Below are 15,332 nucleotides of genomic sequence, written 5' to 3' on the forward strand. Positions count from 1 at the left end.
CAAGACAGAACGCCGGAATGGCCCCTCTTCGACTTTCTCAGACCGGTGGCTGACAACATAACTTCTTGATCTCCACACCTTAGTATCAGCGACTTGGGATAAGCGATATCACCTTTGCCGGCCTCCAATTTCATCCCAACTTCACCATGACATCTCCTACCAACCGAGAGCAAGCCCTTGCCCTGCTTCGTCGAACCATCGACTCCGGCAAGATCATCCTCGGAGCTGGCGCGGGCATCGGGCTTTCCGCCAAGTTCATCGAGAAGGGCGGTGCGGACCTTATCGTCCTGTACAATAGCGGCCGCTTCAGAATGGCGGGCAGAGGCTCCCTCGCGGGGCTGATGCCATACGGCGATGCCAATGCTATTGTCGTGGAGATGGTCAGTTCGTCTTCGTCTACTCGCACGCAAGCCGGCACCTGACCACCCAACAGGCGAATGAAGTGATCCCAATCGTTGAGCACGCCGGTGTCGTCGCTGGGGTATGCGGCACAGACCCCTTCCGCTCCATGCCCCGCTTCCTCCGCCAGCTGAAAGACCTCGGCTTCTGCGGAGTCCAGAACTTTCCCACTGTCGGTCTCATCGACGGCACGTTCCGCCAGAACCTGGAGGAGACCGGGATGTCGTACTCGCTCGAGGTCGACATGATCCGCGAGGCGCACAACCTCGGCCTCCTAACCACGCCCTACGTCTTCACCGTCGGCGACGCGGAGGCCATGGCGCGCGCGGGGGCGGACGTGCTTGTCGTGCATATGGGGCTGACGACGAGCGGGAGCATCGGCGCGAAGACGGCGGTCACGCTCGAGGACTGCGTCGAGCGCGTGCAGGAGTGTCGGGACGCTGCGGTCGAGATCAACCCGGAGATCATCGTCCTGTGCCATGGGGGACCTATTGCCACCGCCGAGGATGCGGAGTATGTGCTGAGCCGCACGAAGGGAGTTCATGGGTTCTTTGGCGCGTCGAGCATGGAGCGCCTGCCTGCAGAGACTGCAATTGAGGATAACGCGAGACGATTCAAGGAGATCGCTAGAGCGAAGTAAAGTGGACAATCTATGATATATGATGCTAGTAGTCCGAACGCGTCGCTGCGCCACAAACGCGTCTATTGCTGTAACGTGACCGCGTTTAGGCATCGTCTTGCTCGTCCCTACAGAAGTTGTTCAAAAGGAAGAGGCCCTCCTTACGCCGAGCAGAGCAACCTTGGTGCTGCTTCCTGAGACTCTTCCAGTTCTCCAGTCGCACGATACATTGACAGTGACGTCGCCCCAGACCATGTGATGAGCCTAACTCCGAGCACGCGCCTTTGCCACTGCACTTCTTCGTCTCCATTCACGTTGCTCGTGGGCTTATAACCTCCATCATCCAGAGCAAACTACTAGTGTACATACACACCCAGGACACACACCCACGCACAGACAACATCATCGGAATGACAGACAGCGCTGCGCCATGCGTCGTGGTTCTCGGGACATGCGATACCAAACTCGACGAGCTTCTCTATGTCCACAAGCTCCTAACTGAAACGCACCACCTCCGCGTCAAGCTCGTCGATGTCGGCCGTACCGCCGCAACGCATCCCGCCATCGCCATCACCCAGGCCTCCATCCTCGCCATGGGCCCCTCTGACCCGTCGTTCCCGCACCCTATCCCCGACGTCCGCGCCCTCTCGCGCAACGACCTCATCACCGCCCTCTCCTCGCGTGCGGGTCCAATCCTCGCGTCGCTCGCTGCAACGCATGATATCTACGGAATCATTGCTCTCGGAGGCTCGGGCGGGTCCGCGCTCGCAGCGGGGGTGTTCGCTGTCCTCCCGCTCGGCTTCCCGAAGCTGCTCGTGAGCACGATGGCCGCAGGCGATGTCGGTCCGTTCGTGCGTGAGGCGGACGTTGCCGTCATGTACAGCGTGGTCGACATCGCCGGGCTGAACGACATCCTCTGCCCCATTCTCGAAAACGCCGCGGCGGCAGTGGCGGGCATGGCGCGGGCGCACCAGGCGCGGATCTACGCAGAGGCCAAGGCAGGCAAGCAGGAGAAGACTCGCCCGACACGCCGCATCGCGATCACGATGTTTGGGGTGACGACCCCTGCGGTCACGCATGCGCGCGAGGTGCTCGCAAAGTACGACTGCGCGCCGTACGTCTTCCACGCGACGGGGACAGGCGGAAGGGCGATGGAGCGGCTTGTCTCGGAGGGCTTCTTCGACGGCGTGCTTGACCTGACCACGACGGAGCTGGCGGACGAGCTCGTCGGCGGCGTCCTCAGCGCGGGCCCGCAGCGGCTTGAGGCCGCCGCGCGCAAAGGCGTGCCGCAGGTCGTGTCAGTTGGCGCACTCGACATGGTGAACTTTGGACCGCGGGACAGCGTGCCGGAGAAGTGGACAAGGTCGGAAGGCGAGGGGAAACGGAAGCTGTATGAGCACAACCCGAGCGTGACCCTCATGCGCACGACGCGGGAGGAGTGTGCGCAGCTCGGGAGGACGATCGCAGAGAAGCTGCGCGCCGCAGATGGGGCGAAGGCGGAGGTGTGGCTGCCCCGCGGCGGCGTGAGCGCGATGGACGTGAAGGGTGGGCCGTTCGAGGACAGGGAAGCTGATGAGGAGCTGTTCCGGGCGTTGAAGCACCGTTTGGCCGAATGTAGAGGTGGCAAGGAACAGGTGAAGGTTGTAGAGCGAGAAGAAGACATCAACAACCGGGCGTTCGTAGAGGCGTTGGTTGGGAGCCTGGTCAGGATGATGCACCTCAAACCGATCGAGGGTGGGGTTTAATGTTCTAGGCTTTACTTCTCAAAGGAAATTCGTACGATTACATCTGAAACCACAGTTAGCCAGCTGGTGACCGTGCTTGCATATGGTAAGTACTGAGTTTCCGAATGTCAGCAAGCACTGCGCGTACAGATGTAAACGTGACACATACAGCAAACCCCGATAGGCGCACCAAGCACTGAGTGCCCAGGAAGCCATGTACGGGTATCTGCAGGCCGTTGCAGAGTGGTCATAATCCACGGCGACTTCGCAGTGTTCTATCGGAGCTCATAAATGGGAAGCACCACCAAGATACAATGGTGGAAGGTGGCCTAAAAATACTGCGCGGAGTTGGGACACCCAGCGGTCTGCAAGCAAGGCGGATCGTAAACTTCCCTCCTTATATTCGCGCTCTGCCACGAGAAACATGTTGTCAGCTCGTGTTGTAGTAACATAAGGAGAGGTTCGCACACATACGAGGAAGATTGAGAACAGGACAATCCGTACAGTTCTCCCGTATCATGCCGACTCGAACGCACCCCTGAACGCGATAGAGCTGGTGTGGATAAAGTACAGGGAACGATAGTTCTGGAGGATCTGCTATATCTCGATACAAAAAATTCCTGATGACAACATTGCGAAGAGAAGTGCAGACTAGAGAGGGGGGAAGGGGACTTGAGAAGTGTGTAGGCTATGATGCGGAAGACGATGAGAAGGCAACATGTACAAAGCATAGTACAGCTCAGAGACCCAGAAGACGTAAGACGTGAGAGGACGTGAATAATGGAGTGCATCGAGAGACGTCGATTAACACGGTAAGTCCGGAGGTGAGAGGTCGAGGAGCGCATGAACTAATATCAGTCAAAGGCCTCCTCTGCGCTTCTACGCACAAGTCGCCGGACCTTCTTCTTGTAGCCTGATGGACATAAGTATATTATTAATGATTGCACCGGGATGACAATTGGACTGGCGCACCTTCGAAGTTCTCGCGCACTTCCTTGGCCGCATCCACGTTCGCTGGACTGTCCAAGTTCGGCTTGTCGGACGAGAGCAGGGAGATCACGCTGAGGAGCTATAGTGATACAAGTCAATAAAAAGTAAATGAGGGCACGACTGCATAAGCGACAAGGGGTGACTCACAATGGACTCCACTGTGTGAACCGGCAGCCAACGCTCCCCAGAATCTTCGTAGCCATACTGATCCTCGCCAGGGGGATGCTAAACGTGCTCTTGTCAGAGGACGCGCGGACAAGGAGGATCGAATGGCTCACAAGGATTGAGATGCACACGGCGCCATCGGGGTAAACTGCAGCGAACATTGTCGACTAAGCAAATATCATAGCTTGCGTACGGGCTTACTGTTCGGGTGCCACATGGGCGTGATGAACCGCATCTTGGGTGGACTCAGGGGGAAGTCTTCCGGGAAGCTGAGCCGCGCCTTGAAGAAGCCACCCTCGCTGCATACATCAGTTAGACTTTAAGTGATGTTGAGCACGTGGTAACGCACTAGATAGTGTCGGGAGGACTACGCGACATACAATCAGTCAGATCTATAGTGCTCACACTACGAACGACGGAAGAACGCACCCAATGATCATGACTTCCCACTCATACATGTTGTTATCGTCAACCAGGCCTAAGACCAACGTCGGAATAAAATCCATAGAATCGTCGACATCAAATTGTTGTTCAGGCAGACGGTCAGCATAGTTGTCAATGTCAGAGAAGTACCCGGCATCCCGCACCTGCTGAGAAACCCTCTACAGGGTGCTTAGTGAGCTCTGCGAGCTGCCGACGGAGAAGGAGCGTGTTCGACGGAACAGCTCCCGGCGTCCCTGTCCTAGACATCGTGAAAGAACAGCGAGGGTAGGAGGAGATGTAGCGTGCAAGTGGATGAGGGATCGATGCAGGAGCGGAGGAGAACGGTTATAGGCGCCCATATTGCCTGTGAACGCCTCTTATATAAGCGTGTCAAAAGTATTTATTGTAATCCTCACCGAACTTATCCGAGTTGATCTCGCGACTCCCCCTTTCTGTCTTCTGTCAATCGTTTCAAACAGTGCAGGCATACATAGGAAACAGGAAACAGTACAGTATTTGTTTTGTGCAAAGAGAGAGCTTCATGAATAAGGTCGTCTGTGGTACCTAGGATTGACCTTACCTTGACGGGTCTTTGTGGACAGCAGCTGCTGCCTGACCAACCGTATGCTTCCCTTTTGCAGGGCGGAACGGAAACTGTAAGTGCTCTTTACCGTTTTGATGGCCTATGTGGAAGTCTTCCGCTGGCTAGTCGGCAGACGAATGATACGTCGTTTCATCCTTGAAATTGTTCAGAGATGTACTTAGTACTGTCGCCTCAGTCGACGCCTGTCCAGGCTCTGGAGATCCTGGACCACGTCGTGGACTCGCACCTAGTACTCCCTGCCCAACCCAGCGTGTACGCGGCCTGAATTTCCCAGCATTGCTACCCACTTACACCATATAGGAATAGCTTTCGGCGGTCGCGTTGAGGATCGAGTCCGGGCCTTCCGAGATACGTTCGGAAGAGGTTGGATTGAGGTATCATATTCTCCTTCATACTGGTGCCCTTTACGGTACCAGAGCAGTCGATCCAGCTTTCAGCAACTGCTCAGACGAATCACGGGTTGGGCAGACCAATCGCTTGCTGCTAACTCCCTCCTGTAGAAGGTGACAACTTGCAGACTACTTCTGGGGCCAAGCTTCCTGATTTCATCATACAGTATATGAGGTCCAGAGACACTGACAGACTATTTCGCAGCCACTTCCTTGAATCCTTTCGCAACTTCCTCAATTGCGGTCTCTGTAGGCAATCTCTCCATGCTCGACGCGCCGAAGAAACCATGTACCCCGGTGGTCTTCTCCAAGACATGCTGCGCGTCGTCCGCCGTCGCAATCGGTCCGCCGTGACACAGGACTATCACGTCTCTGTTCACCTTCACGGCAGCGTCCCGGCACTCCTGAATCCGTTTCACGCAGTCGTCAAGCGTGATGGAGGTCTCCGCGCCGATACTCCCGCTCGTCGTCAGCCCCATGTGTACGACGATCACGTCCGCTCCGGCCCTCGCCATCATCTCTGCATCCTCGATGGTGAACACGTACGGACACGTGAGCATGCCCATCTCGTGAGCTTGACGGATCATGTCCACTTCGAGCGAGTACGACATGCCCGTCTCTTCAAGATTCTCGCGGAAGGTGCCATCGATGAGACCGACGGTGGGGAAGTTCTGGACTCCGCAGAACCCGAGGTCCTGCAGTTGCTGCAGAAATTGTGGCATGGTGCGGAAGGGGTCTGTCGCGCATACGCCAGCGAAGATACCCACGTTCTCGATGATAGGTATGATTTCCCTTGCCTGTCACTTCATAGTCAGCCAATTGACACTGTGTGCGTAGCACATAGCTCACGAGCTCACGTACCATCTCCAGAACTATGCCGTTTGCGTCCCCGTAGGGCGTCAGGCCTGCAAGAGAGCCTCGACCCGCCATTCGGAAGCGGCCACTGTTATAGACCCCAATGAGGTCCACCCCGCCTTTCTCCAAGTGAGTTGCGGATAGGCCAATGCCGGCACCTGCGCCTACGATGATCTTTCTTGACGAGATGACATCGCGAAGACGGCCCAGGGCTTCTTCTCTGTTTATCGGAGGACCCATGCTGAGACTGTTAGAAGTGAATGAAGTCTATCTCTCGCGCCAGTTCGCCTTTTATGCTTGCACGAGACGGAGTGACATCACTCTGTGGTGTCTCGAGCTTTTATGTTCCCAACCGAGAGTTCGGGGATCGTAAACTGTGAAAGGCGTGACCTACCCTTCTTGACTACACTCGCTCAGAGGCGAGGTCGGGCGGTTGGATGCAAGCGGAGAGTACCTTTCCTATCTTGAACAGGCGCATGACGACCTTCGCTCCTCTTTCCCATCATCGTCCCTTCCCTACACCAGATTTCTGTGCATTACTAGCTTCCGTCGAACGCGTGGAGATACTTCCAGTGCGGTTGTTCGGATTCAGTGCTAGCTGACTACATTGCCGTCATCTCATTCCAGCGAGTTGGAGCGAGCCTTACCAAGAATATGCATGAGGACCTTGCGATGCTCGAAATACGCCCCATGCTACGTCTCAAGGAGGTTTCCCAGACTCTTGATCAAGTTTGGGTAGACTCGATGTCACACTATCGTATTGAGGCGTTCTGATCCAGGAGGGCGTTGAAGGGTTGTTTTGCTTCGGGTGCCTTCATCAAGCCTTCATTGGAACTGGGACGAAGCCAAGAACCATCGTTGAACCTTGATAAGTTCGTACAGTGCGTCAACGAGGTCATCCATAGTGAGTCTCAACGTGGTCTTATATTGGTGGGACTAACGAACGTACCGGCACATTCAAATGCATTTGCTTCGCACACTGCTCCAGCCTGCAGACATTCCGGCTGACGGGCAAGAACGGGATTGGTAATCAGTATCTGGTGACACCCGCGCGTTGGTCAAAGATGTCGCGAACCTTTTGTACATTTCAGGACATGTCTTCGCCTCGAGTCGAGGCACCTTCGCCTACCTCGCACCAGGATTTGAGCCCTTCTTCTCATACACATCTCCGTGTGGGACGCTGAGAAGAGCGTGCGGACATGCATGCTACGGCTTACAGCGGCAGGCGATGGGCGGACTGTCGCAGGCCTGCATTGTTCTGCGAGATGGTACGTTGCAACATCTTCACTTGGGTAAGCTAGCCCCACACAGAACCGGTTGTAATAGCGGAGTGTACCACATGCTCGTGTGATAACTCTCGAGTGTCCGATGGCACATGCGGCTCGGACCATAGCACGCCTGCAACTGGCAGAGTCAATTGAATTCAGAATAACAGTTGAACAGATATACGAGCACCTGAGACATGTACTTCTATCAGCTCTGACTCGAGACAATAGTAGTCGCGTTTTCGTCCGGCCAACAAATCCACAGTACCTCCTAGTTCATGGTTCATCAGAATACTAGAGGACAAGCCGGAAGTGTATGGGGCGGGATTGGAAATCAAAACGTATCCTAGCTGAGCATGTCACGTAAACAGTGATTGTACCCTGTATCTCCACGATCTTATGCAAGCCGCAGGGCCGGTACACGGGCGCCCGATGGTGAACCTTCGGTATGTGGACAGGTATACCGTATCGGCAATGGTACCTTATGCCTGCTACCGTGAAGAGAGTGCCTGCGAAGCCATGCTTGGTCATCACCCTGGAGGTGAGTGTGAAGACGAGGGAAAGCTGGAGCATACAAACGAGATCGCACCCTGCCCGTCTCACCTTGACGCCACTTGTTATGGCCACTCGCAAGTCGCCGACGGATGGTGTTCCCATGCAGGTCAGAGAAGACGAGTTTCAGGGGGGTGATCCTCGATTGTTGAGGCAGTCATCCGTAATCGAACACGCAGCTGTGTGAAGCTTCCTTTGGGGTGCTGGATTTCGCCGTCTGCTGCTAACCGGAAATGCAGGTCTGGTGCCGGATGCTTTTGAGGTCGCCACAGAACTAGGCGAGCATCTGCCGTAGTGTCGGGTCAGCGCATGCGAGAAGTCTCAGCAACGGCTCCGCTCCGTACTCACAAATGTGCTAGGAAGGATTCGTATTCAGAGCAAATGAGTAAGCACGCAGTAGGTCTTTCCCTACAGACGTTCCATCGGAACCCTTCTCCCGCGAACGTTGCTCGAGACTGACGGGACTCGGAGGTGGGAGACACACCTCGGAGGGTGTACCGAATGCCCGAGGGGGCTGAGTGCGACGGAAATATGGTCAGATTACCGGGAAGGTGCGTACTATAGTGATGCCATATAGGGCGAGCAAAATGACCTGGAAGCACCCAGATCCTCATATCTCACGCACATCTCCTCCTTGAGGGCCTCCATGTTGCATGATATTGGCCGGGTGATGTGTAATGCATACCGCGTTGTATGGTGTGAGAAGGTGCACACGCATGAGCGCTGTGTTGCGTGGTGTCTATCGAACATCAGCCACAGAAGGTGCAACAAAACGGAGAACATACCTTGAACCGCTGACCAATCGAGAGTATGACGGGGTCTACCAGATGTTGAAGAAGATTTTCCACCACGGCCGAGCGATGCCTTGTGCACTCTTCTCAAAGGCTTCCACGAGCCGCGTGTAGTGGTGCGGCATGGAGGCGGGTTGAAGCATCTTTGCCGACAGAGCATACTGAGAGCGAAAATGAACAGTCAGCCGCATGATCCTGAGTGATAGCACAGATCGGGGTCGTTTCCGGAGTCGTGGATTCAACGTTTACGATCGTTCAGGCCTCACGCATCCCTATCACTCCACATCATGACCCTCCACATCCTATGTCCTTCACGACGGCTCCTTGGAGTAGATTATGTGCGCACCTTCTTTTTAAATTCGTCCTCGTGCAGGGCACGAGTAGCTCGGACTGCCGTAGGTGTGAGGTTCGGATGTTCGGCCAGGTATGCGAAGAACGTCTTCAGCTGGATGTTGGGTCGGAAGGGGTCACCAGGCCAGCTCGCTGCGATTTTGTGAAGCTGCTGCTTCAATGCTGGCGTAGCAGCAGACATCACGAAAGGATTCTGAACGAAAGCAAGACTAGAGCGAGAGAGCAAGACTCTATAATAACACTGACGTTACAACAGCACCGAGCTTAAGCGCTCATGTACTTGTTAGTCTCGTGATCCACATCAAGCATTGTCACGTGTATGCACCAATATGGGAAGTCTAACTCTTTTGCAGTTCGTGGACCGTTGTCTGTTTAACCTCAGCTGAGCAACCCTCCTCAATCCATTCAATACACGCAATTTTAGGTGCGCTTCGCAGTGAGTGATGTGCAACACTTCGCTGCTCTCAGTACACCCTCCCAACTACGTGACTGGCATCGAAATCTGACCCTGTTTCTCCGCTGCATACGTGGCTGCATTGAAATCAATCAGAGCTCCCGACCAAGTCTTTGCAGGCCCATTGAGGAACTGCAAGATCTACGACGCCTCAATGCTGGAGGACTCAGGATACCGCCACAGACGCGTTTCAGCGCGTTCATGATACGCGTGACCGTGCAGTGCGGATATCAAATATCCGAGCGTCAGGGCTCCTCGGCGCGGTTTGATCGCTGAATGAGTGGCAATATTGGCAGAAGCGGTGCTCGACATGACCCCGCCATGTCTATCCCAACCGTCGACGGGCGTCGGCGCCCCTCCTCCTTTAACTTCTCCGCTGCCGACGACGGTGACGACTGCTACGACTGAGCCATCATGACCTGCTGCGGGGAGCCCAACCACAAGGAGGACAATGCGCAAGCAGCGCAACAAGTCACGCCCTTCCACTCGCAGCCCGTCAACCAGCAGCCGGGGCCTCAGTCGGGCCTTAATTGGCAGGGGAGCGAGAAGTTTCAACCTCCTGCAGGACCCTCACCACTACCCCTGGCGTACCAGAATGGCCACTCTAGCTGGGAGAAGTCATCTCCAAATGGCCAGACGACGTTCTATCCACAAGGATCTCCTCCGCCGGCAGGGATGTATCCGAACGGCGCAATGCCACCTCATACACCAGGCTCTCCGCCGCCCGGTACTGCTGCTACTCCACACAGTGCGTATCCGATCCAGAGTCCGCCCTTGGCTCGAACCAGCCCCGGCATCGTCCCGATGACCGTGACGTCCCGAGGCCCGAGTCCCCCGACGATGGCGCAACCCCTTTCGTTTGCGGATGAAGGGAAGATTTCGGTCTCAATCGATTTCGGTGAGTTGCATCAGATTCTCGGGAGTTAGCGAAGCCTAAAGCCTCTGTGCTTAGGTACGACGTTCTCGGGAGTTGTAAGTGTCATATGGCGTAATGGAGGTTCGTGTGATGCTTACGGAGTGAGTAGGCGTATGGATCGTCGCGCATCGCTGGTGGAAAGGTTCAGCAGATACTTAACTGGCCCGGGAGCTTCGAGACATTCAGGAAGATCCCGACGTGCCTGTTGTACGACCAGACAGGACAGGTCATTGCATGGGGTATTGAAGCCAAGAACGCCGGGCCCATGCCGGGTGCTGTCAAATGCGAATGGTTAGCCATCATTACCTCAGTTCAGTGCAGTGCACCTGACGACCTTTAGGTTCAAGTTGTTCCTTGAACCTCATGCTCTACGCGACTCCTCCAACGTAGATCCTCGGCTGCCGACTCTTCCGGTAAGTCTATTGTGCGGTCACCCTATGATGACGTTCATGCTCAGTAGGCTCGGTTTGTCAGCCTGGCAAGCGAGCTATCGATCTCATCATCGACTTCCTCTCGTGTCTCTGGGACTACGCAAAGCAACAGATCACACGCGAAATTGGTGCTGTTGCCGACCTCGGTACGTGTCAATCCTCCGCTCGAACTAGCACGGACACTCACGGCAGCCTCGTGGTTGCAATCAGATTCGGCGGATGTGTGGCTGACGGTCCCCGCCGCATGGGACGCAACGGGATGCCAGATGATGAGGGACGCTGCCATTGCGGCCGGACTCGTGCGATCTGCCAGGGCAGGAGACCATGCATGGAGGGAACGCCTACGGATCATCAGGTGAGCGTAACTCCGCGCGAGCGTCGCGTTCAACGCTCAGTTCTCTTCACAGCGAGCCGGAAGCTGCTGCGGTGCACTGTGCGAACCTCACAGATGTGCACAAGCTGACCCCGAACCAAAACTTTATGATTTGTGACGCCGGTGGTGGTACTGTCGTACGTTTTGTTTTGCTATCATATGCCGAGCCGAGGGTCCCGCGGAGTATGCTGAGCATCTAGCGTACAGGACCTTGCCGTTTACAAAATCATCGGCATGCTCTCCCACCTCGAGATTGCGGAGATGTGCGCACGTTCAGGAGCGAACTGCGGTTCCCTGTTCCTCGATTTACGCTTCCGGGAGCTTATGAAGACGCTCCTTGCAGACCATCCGGTGCACCTTGATTCCGTCAGTCTGGCCAACTTTATGGAGCACTTCAGTGAGACGGAGAAGCTGCGCTATATGGGAGAAGAAGACGATGGTGAGGCACAGATCGCACTCTTGTCACCCCCTGCGACGCCGTCCCTTGCCACCGACGGTGTCTAGCCAGGGCGGGGCGATGACGGAGCTCACTTGTGTGAATTCGAACACTTCTAATTGGACGTCTTACAGATAAGATGTTCCATTTCACCTGTTTCAACGTCGAGGATCCGGACGATCCCGCGGTCGGGCTTGTTAACGGCGAGGTGACGATTCCCGGCAACCTCCTGCGACGCGAAGTGTTCGACCCCGTCGTGAGCCAGGTGCGTCGCGCTACGCCATTGTTGGTCGGCTACACGCCGTTCCGCCGTTTCTCCTGCGACCGCTTCCCAGACACCGACTTACGGCACGACACTGCTTCTCCCCTGAGCAGGTTTTGGAGCTGATCGAAGCTCAGACGAAGAAGGTCGATCAACGTCTCGACGCGCTTCTTCTCGTGGGAGGTTTCTCAGGCAGCGAGTACCTCTTCCGTAAGGTCAAAGTGCGTACGCTCCTCGTCCATGCCTTTCGCCCGCCAAGCACTTTCCGGCACGGACAATCGTTGACGTTCGGTCCTTTCAGGCTCAATTCGGATCCCGGATCAGAGTGATTGCCCGCCCGCACGATTGCGATACGGCAACAGTCCGAGGGGCGGCCCAATACGGGCTGGCTCGTCGGCCACTGGTCTCGAGCGTGGTTGCGCCACAATCGTATATGCTCAAGGTACGCTGCGCTCCCGATGTGTTGCAGCTCTACTCCCCACTAAGCCCCTCTTGGGCGTATCTATACGATGACTGTTTTAGGTGAAATTGCCTGCGGAGCAAGAGGACTGGCTGAAGCGGCCAGCCTATATCCGGGACAACGACGCAGGGGTGGCAATTTGCGAAAACAGGTATGGTCTAGCACGAGCCGTCGAACACCGAGTTCGGTGTCTATTTTGCGCGCAACACATCAGAGGCCGCCAGCCAACTAACTCAATTGATTCCGGGCTCTCATCAGGTTGCAGTATCTCGTCGCGAAGGGCGCAATTCTGCGGAAAGGGTGCGTCCGGTCATAATATCCCGAAAGCCTGTCGCATGGTTTGATAACCGTGTGCTCGGTGACGATGCAGGCAACGCCTCAAGGCCACGTTTTGGTAAGCCGGGCTCTTTTGCGCTCTAGACGCGGAGGCGGCCTCCTGACCCATCTGTCTGTGCTCGCTCCGACTCGAATTGTGCAGCAAGTTCTCACAGACAGCGAGCGGTGAGTGTCCCTTTTGTACTCGGATGCGCGGACCTGTGAAGCAGGATTCGTTGCCAACACGTTGTCATGCTTTACTGACGTCGTGCGTAGACCGGACGTTCGTGGCGACTCTCTATACCTCGGACACTGATAAGATCATGCGGTACACGGACGAGGTGAGCAACTGACCCGTTGGCCCTACGGATGCACAGTCCGTGCGCTTCGACGGGATCGGAGGGCACGGCTGGCCATCCCTCTTCCGGTTCGTCTGCAGTAGCAAAATACTGACGCCATCATTTATTCCATATCCTACCTCCTCGTGGTCGCCCTTACTGCAGGGCGAGATCAATGAGCTGTGCAAGTGGACGATCGATCTTGGGGCGCTGCCGAGCTTCCAGCAAAACGCAGGCGTGCCAAACTCGACTGGGTTCTACACGGGTGCGTAGTCCTGGATTCTCGGCTCTTCCATTTGCAAACATGCGGGGGCGCGCTCGGGGAGTTCTGGAGGGCAGGAGCTAGATATGAGACACCAGTGATGCGCTATTCATGACCGAGTGAGCGCGCATGCGCGCCGGCGCCGTCTTCTGGCCTTCTTGTCTCGTCCTGCATCTCGTGCTCTGGTCTGTGCTGGCTTCTGGCTTTAGGGGCCATTTCCCGCTACCCTCGTGCCTCGGAGGGCGCCCGCCGTGTTTGTCAGTTGCCGTTGTGGCGGATGATGTGCTGATGGAGTGGTCATCTTCCTACCCGCGTGTGCCGCTGTGGACGCACGCTGGGCACAGAGTTCGAGCTTGGCCTGGAGCTAGACAGCGCCGAGGTCCGGGGCGTCCTGATCTACCAAGGACAAGACTGGGGTCGAGTTGTCTTCGACTACCGCCTGTGAGTGCACCAGCGGCGAGGGTGCTGATGGGAGGGGGGCCTACAGATATGACTCGGTATCATGCATATCGCCTCGGGGATGGGAGGACGTGCGTCGTTGTCAGTCGTCATGGGGCGGTGTCTCGTCGGTGTTCTTCGGGACGATGTGTGGTTTGTCGGGATGCAGATGCCTTTCACGTCTCTTACTTATATGTGTACTAGTGATTGATGGCTTACCCTTAGGATTTACTTATTTGCATGCATGCTCACATCTTGGACACGTTGTGCGTGTGCGTTTAGAACATCTTTAGCTAGTTGTTCCGGAACTTGCTCTGCTGCGGGGCGTTTTGTGGGGCTCTCGGAATGACACTGGAAGATCGCAGGCGACTCCATGACAGCTTCTAGCTGCACTCGATGCCCGGGTCTGCGCCGTGCCACGCCGCCAGACAAGACCGGATCCGCGTCCGGGTCGCAAGCAGCGCATCTACATCTCCATCTATCTGCCGCGGAATGCCCATCTGATCTGCCGGGCTGCCCTGCGTCAGGGCAGTGGCATCCGAGCCATCTCACGTTGGCCTGTCAACTTGGTGACAACTTGCGGGTGCAAACGTGCCGCTGCCAATGCATTCGGGAGATGCGGACACGATTCAGAACGCAGAGCATGCGCACTAGCTGCATGATGTCACGTCAGGGCAGCACGCTCTATAATGGTGCGGCGATACCGGGGGCTGTAAAATACATTGAGATTGTACCGATGCGCGATGGATGTAATGACGCCTGCCAAATCTCCGACTTATGCTCTATGCGGCAGGTAGCATGTTTGGCGATATCCGGTATTAGTCGTACCGTGGGCTAGGTACGAGCGTTCGGTCATCTGGCCACGGTACCGCTTTTCGTAATTCTGGGGGCGGTTGCGGCGACATGATGCTCACAGTGGTCGGGAAAGCCGAACAATGTCACAGAATGGCGCGTGCGTGGGCGGTTGGGAGTTCTGTGCTGCAAGTGGCTTCGGCGGCCGGCGGCCGATCAGTTATTCATCGCGCTGCAGTATTTTCATGGTCACCGGCACCAGATGAGGTGGGCTTGATATCCTCAGCGACTGAGTACCGAGAGCGTGCGTCTATTTCGGAAGCTCAACCTGAAACAAACACTAGACATACAACCTGGATGGTGTAGGAAAACAGGTCCGGATTGGCAAGCTACCCTCGGTTTTCTGCTCCTGCAATGCATTGCTTACGACGTTTGCGATGCTTATAGGGCTCGGAAAAAAAAATTACATCCAACCTGTTACATCTGAGATCGACTCAGATATCGTCGTCCGACAAGCCATCTCGCGACTGCAAACCCCACTGGCAGCGCCTGTAGCGCCAGGATTATGTATATCGGTGGTTCGAGTTCTCCTTCATGACAACAATATTTACGTCGCTGTTTGACGCCCGGACGAGGAGGCGAACATCAGGTCTTCGTCGAGGCTCCCACCCAGAAAGCCTCACTCCTTGACCGCATAGATCATCCACTCTTTACCTGGACCGGAAGAC

The 15,332-nt window shown here is 55.9% G+C and overlaps 7 protein-coding genes across 7 annotated transcripts; 3 read left to right on the top strand and 4 right to left on the bottom strand.

Annotated features, from left to right (window-relative positions):
* The first annotated feature begins 28 nt into the window (after positions 1-28).
* Positions 29-1,147, top strand: L226DRAFT_505011 (uncharacterized protein). Its single transcript, XM_067678010.1, has 2 exons — positions 29-380; positions 434-1,147. Exons 1-2 carry the CDS (start codon positions 147-149, stop codon positions 1,037-1,039), a joined length of 840 nt encoding a protein of 279 aa, XP_067537604.1. The 5' UTR covers positions 29-146; the 3' UTR covers positions 1,040-1,147.
* Positions 1,148-1,428: 281 nt separating this feature from the next.
* L226DRAFT_544529 (UPF0261 domain protein) lies at positions 1,429-3,033 on the top strand (the record flags this gene model as incomplete). Its single annotated transcript, XM_067682279.1, has 2 exons — positions 1,429-2,705; positions 2,985-3,033. 2 exons carry the CDS (start codon positions 1,429-1,431, stop codon positions 3,031-3,033), a joined length of 1,326 nt encoding a protein of 441 aa, XP_067537605.1.
* On the bottom strand, positions 2,974-3,800 carry L226DRAFT_357941 (uncharacterized protein). Its single transcript, XM_067674200.1, has 2 exons — positions 3,715-3,800; positions 2,974-3,655 (listed from the first exon to the last, which is right to left on the bottom strand). Exon 2 carries the CDS (start codon positions 3,585-3,587, stop codon positions 3,072-3,074), a length of 516 nt encoding a protein of 171 aa, XP_067537606.1. The 5' UTR covers positions 3,588-3,655; positions 3,715-3,800; the 3' UTR covers positions 2,974-3,071.
* On the bottom strand, positions 3,430-4,664 carry L226DRAFT_357881 (ubiquitin-conjugating enzyme). The gene is made up of 8 exons (XM_067674199.1): positions 4,485-4,664; positions 4,327-4,375; positions 4,247-4,264; positions 4,099-4,196; positions 4,011-4,045; positions 3,880-3,957; positions 3,715-3,811; positions 3,430-3,655 (listed from the first exon to the last, which is right to left on the bottom strand). Exons 1-8 carry the CDS (start codon positions 4,585-4,587, stop codon positions 3,597-3,599), a joined length of 537 nt encoding a protein of 178 aa, XP_067537607.1. The 5' UTR covers positions 4,588-4,664; the 3' UTR covers positions 3,430-3,596.
* Positions 4,665-5,507: 843 nt separating this feature from the next.
* On the bottom strand, positions 5,508-6,408 carry L226DRAFT_459507 (uncharacterized protein; the record flags this gene model as incomplete). The annotated part of the gene is made up of 2 exons (XM_067675520.1): positions 5,508-6,110; positions 6,175-6,408. The coding sequence occupies 2 exons, from the start codon at positions 6,406-6,408 to the stop codon at positions 5,508-5,510; spliced, it is 837 nt and encodes a 278-aa protein (XP_067537608.1).
* Positions 6,409-8,679: 2,271 nt separating this feature from the next.
* L226DRAFT_357953 (uncharacterized protein) lies at positions 8,680-9,376 on the bottom strand. The gene is made up of 3 exons (XM_067674201.1): positions 9,123-9,376; positions 8,771-8,937; positions 8,680-8,724 (listed from the first exon to the last, which is right to left on the bottom strand). The coding sequence occupies exons 1-2, from the start codon at positions 9,306-9,308 to the stop codon at positions 8,806-8,808; spliced, it is 318 nt and encodes a 105-aa protein (XP_067537609.1). The 5' UTR covers positions 9,309-9,376; the 3' UTR covers positions 8,680-8,724; positions 8,771-8,805.
* A 532-nt stretch (positions 9,377-9,908) lies between these two features.
* On the top strand, positions 9,909-14,182 carry L226DRAFT_533048 (actin-like ATPase domain-containing protein). The gene is made up of 18 exons (XM_067680376.1): positions 9,909-10,479; positions 10,534-10,553; positions 10,607-10,788; positions 10,838-10,910; positions 10,972-11,074; positions 11,139-11,283; positions 11,336-11,438; positions 11,509-11,740; positions 11,872-12,002; positions 12,113-12,220; positions 12,301-12,441; positions 12,522-12,610; positions 12,718-12,759; positions 12,830-12,853; positions 12,938-12,960; positions 13,051-13,115; positions 13,278-13,377; positions 13,719-14,182. Exons 1-18 carry the CDS (start codon positions 9,996-9,998, stop codon positions 13,817-13,819), a joined length of 2,166 nt encoding a protein of 721 aa, XP_067537610.1. The 5' UTR covers positions 9,909-9,995; the 3' UTR covers positions 13,820-14,182.
* The last annotated feature ends 1,150 nt before the right edge of the window (positions 14,183-15,332 follow it).

The sequence above is a fragment of the Lentinus tigrinus genome, assembly GCF_003813185.1.
Source record: "Lentinus tigrinus ALCF2SS1-7 unplaced genomic scaffold L226scaffold_7, whole genome shotgun sequence".
NCBI lineage: Eukaryota > Fungi > Basidiomycota > Agaricomycetes > Polyporales > Polyporaceae > Lentinus > Lentinus tigrinus.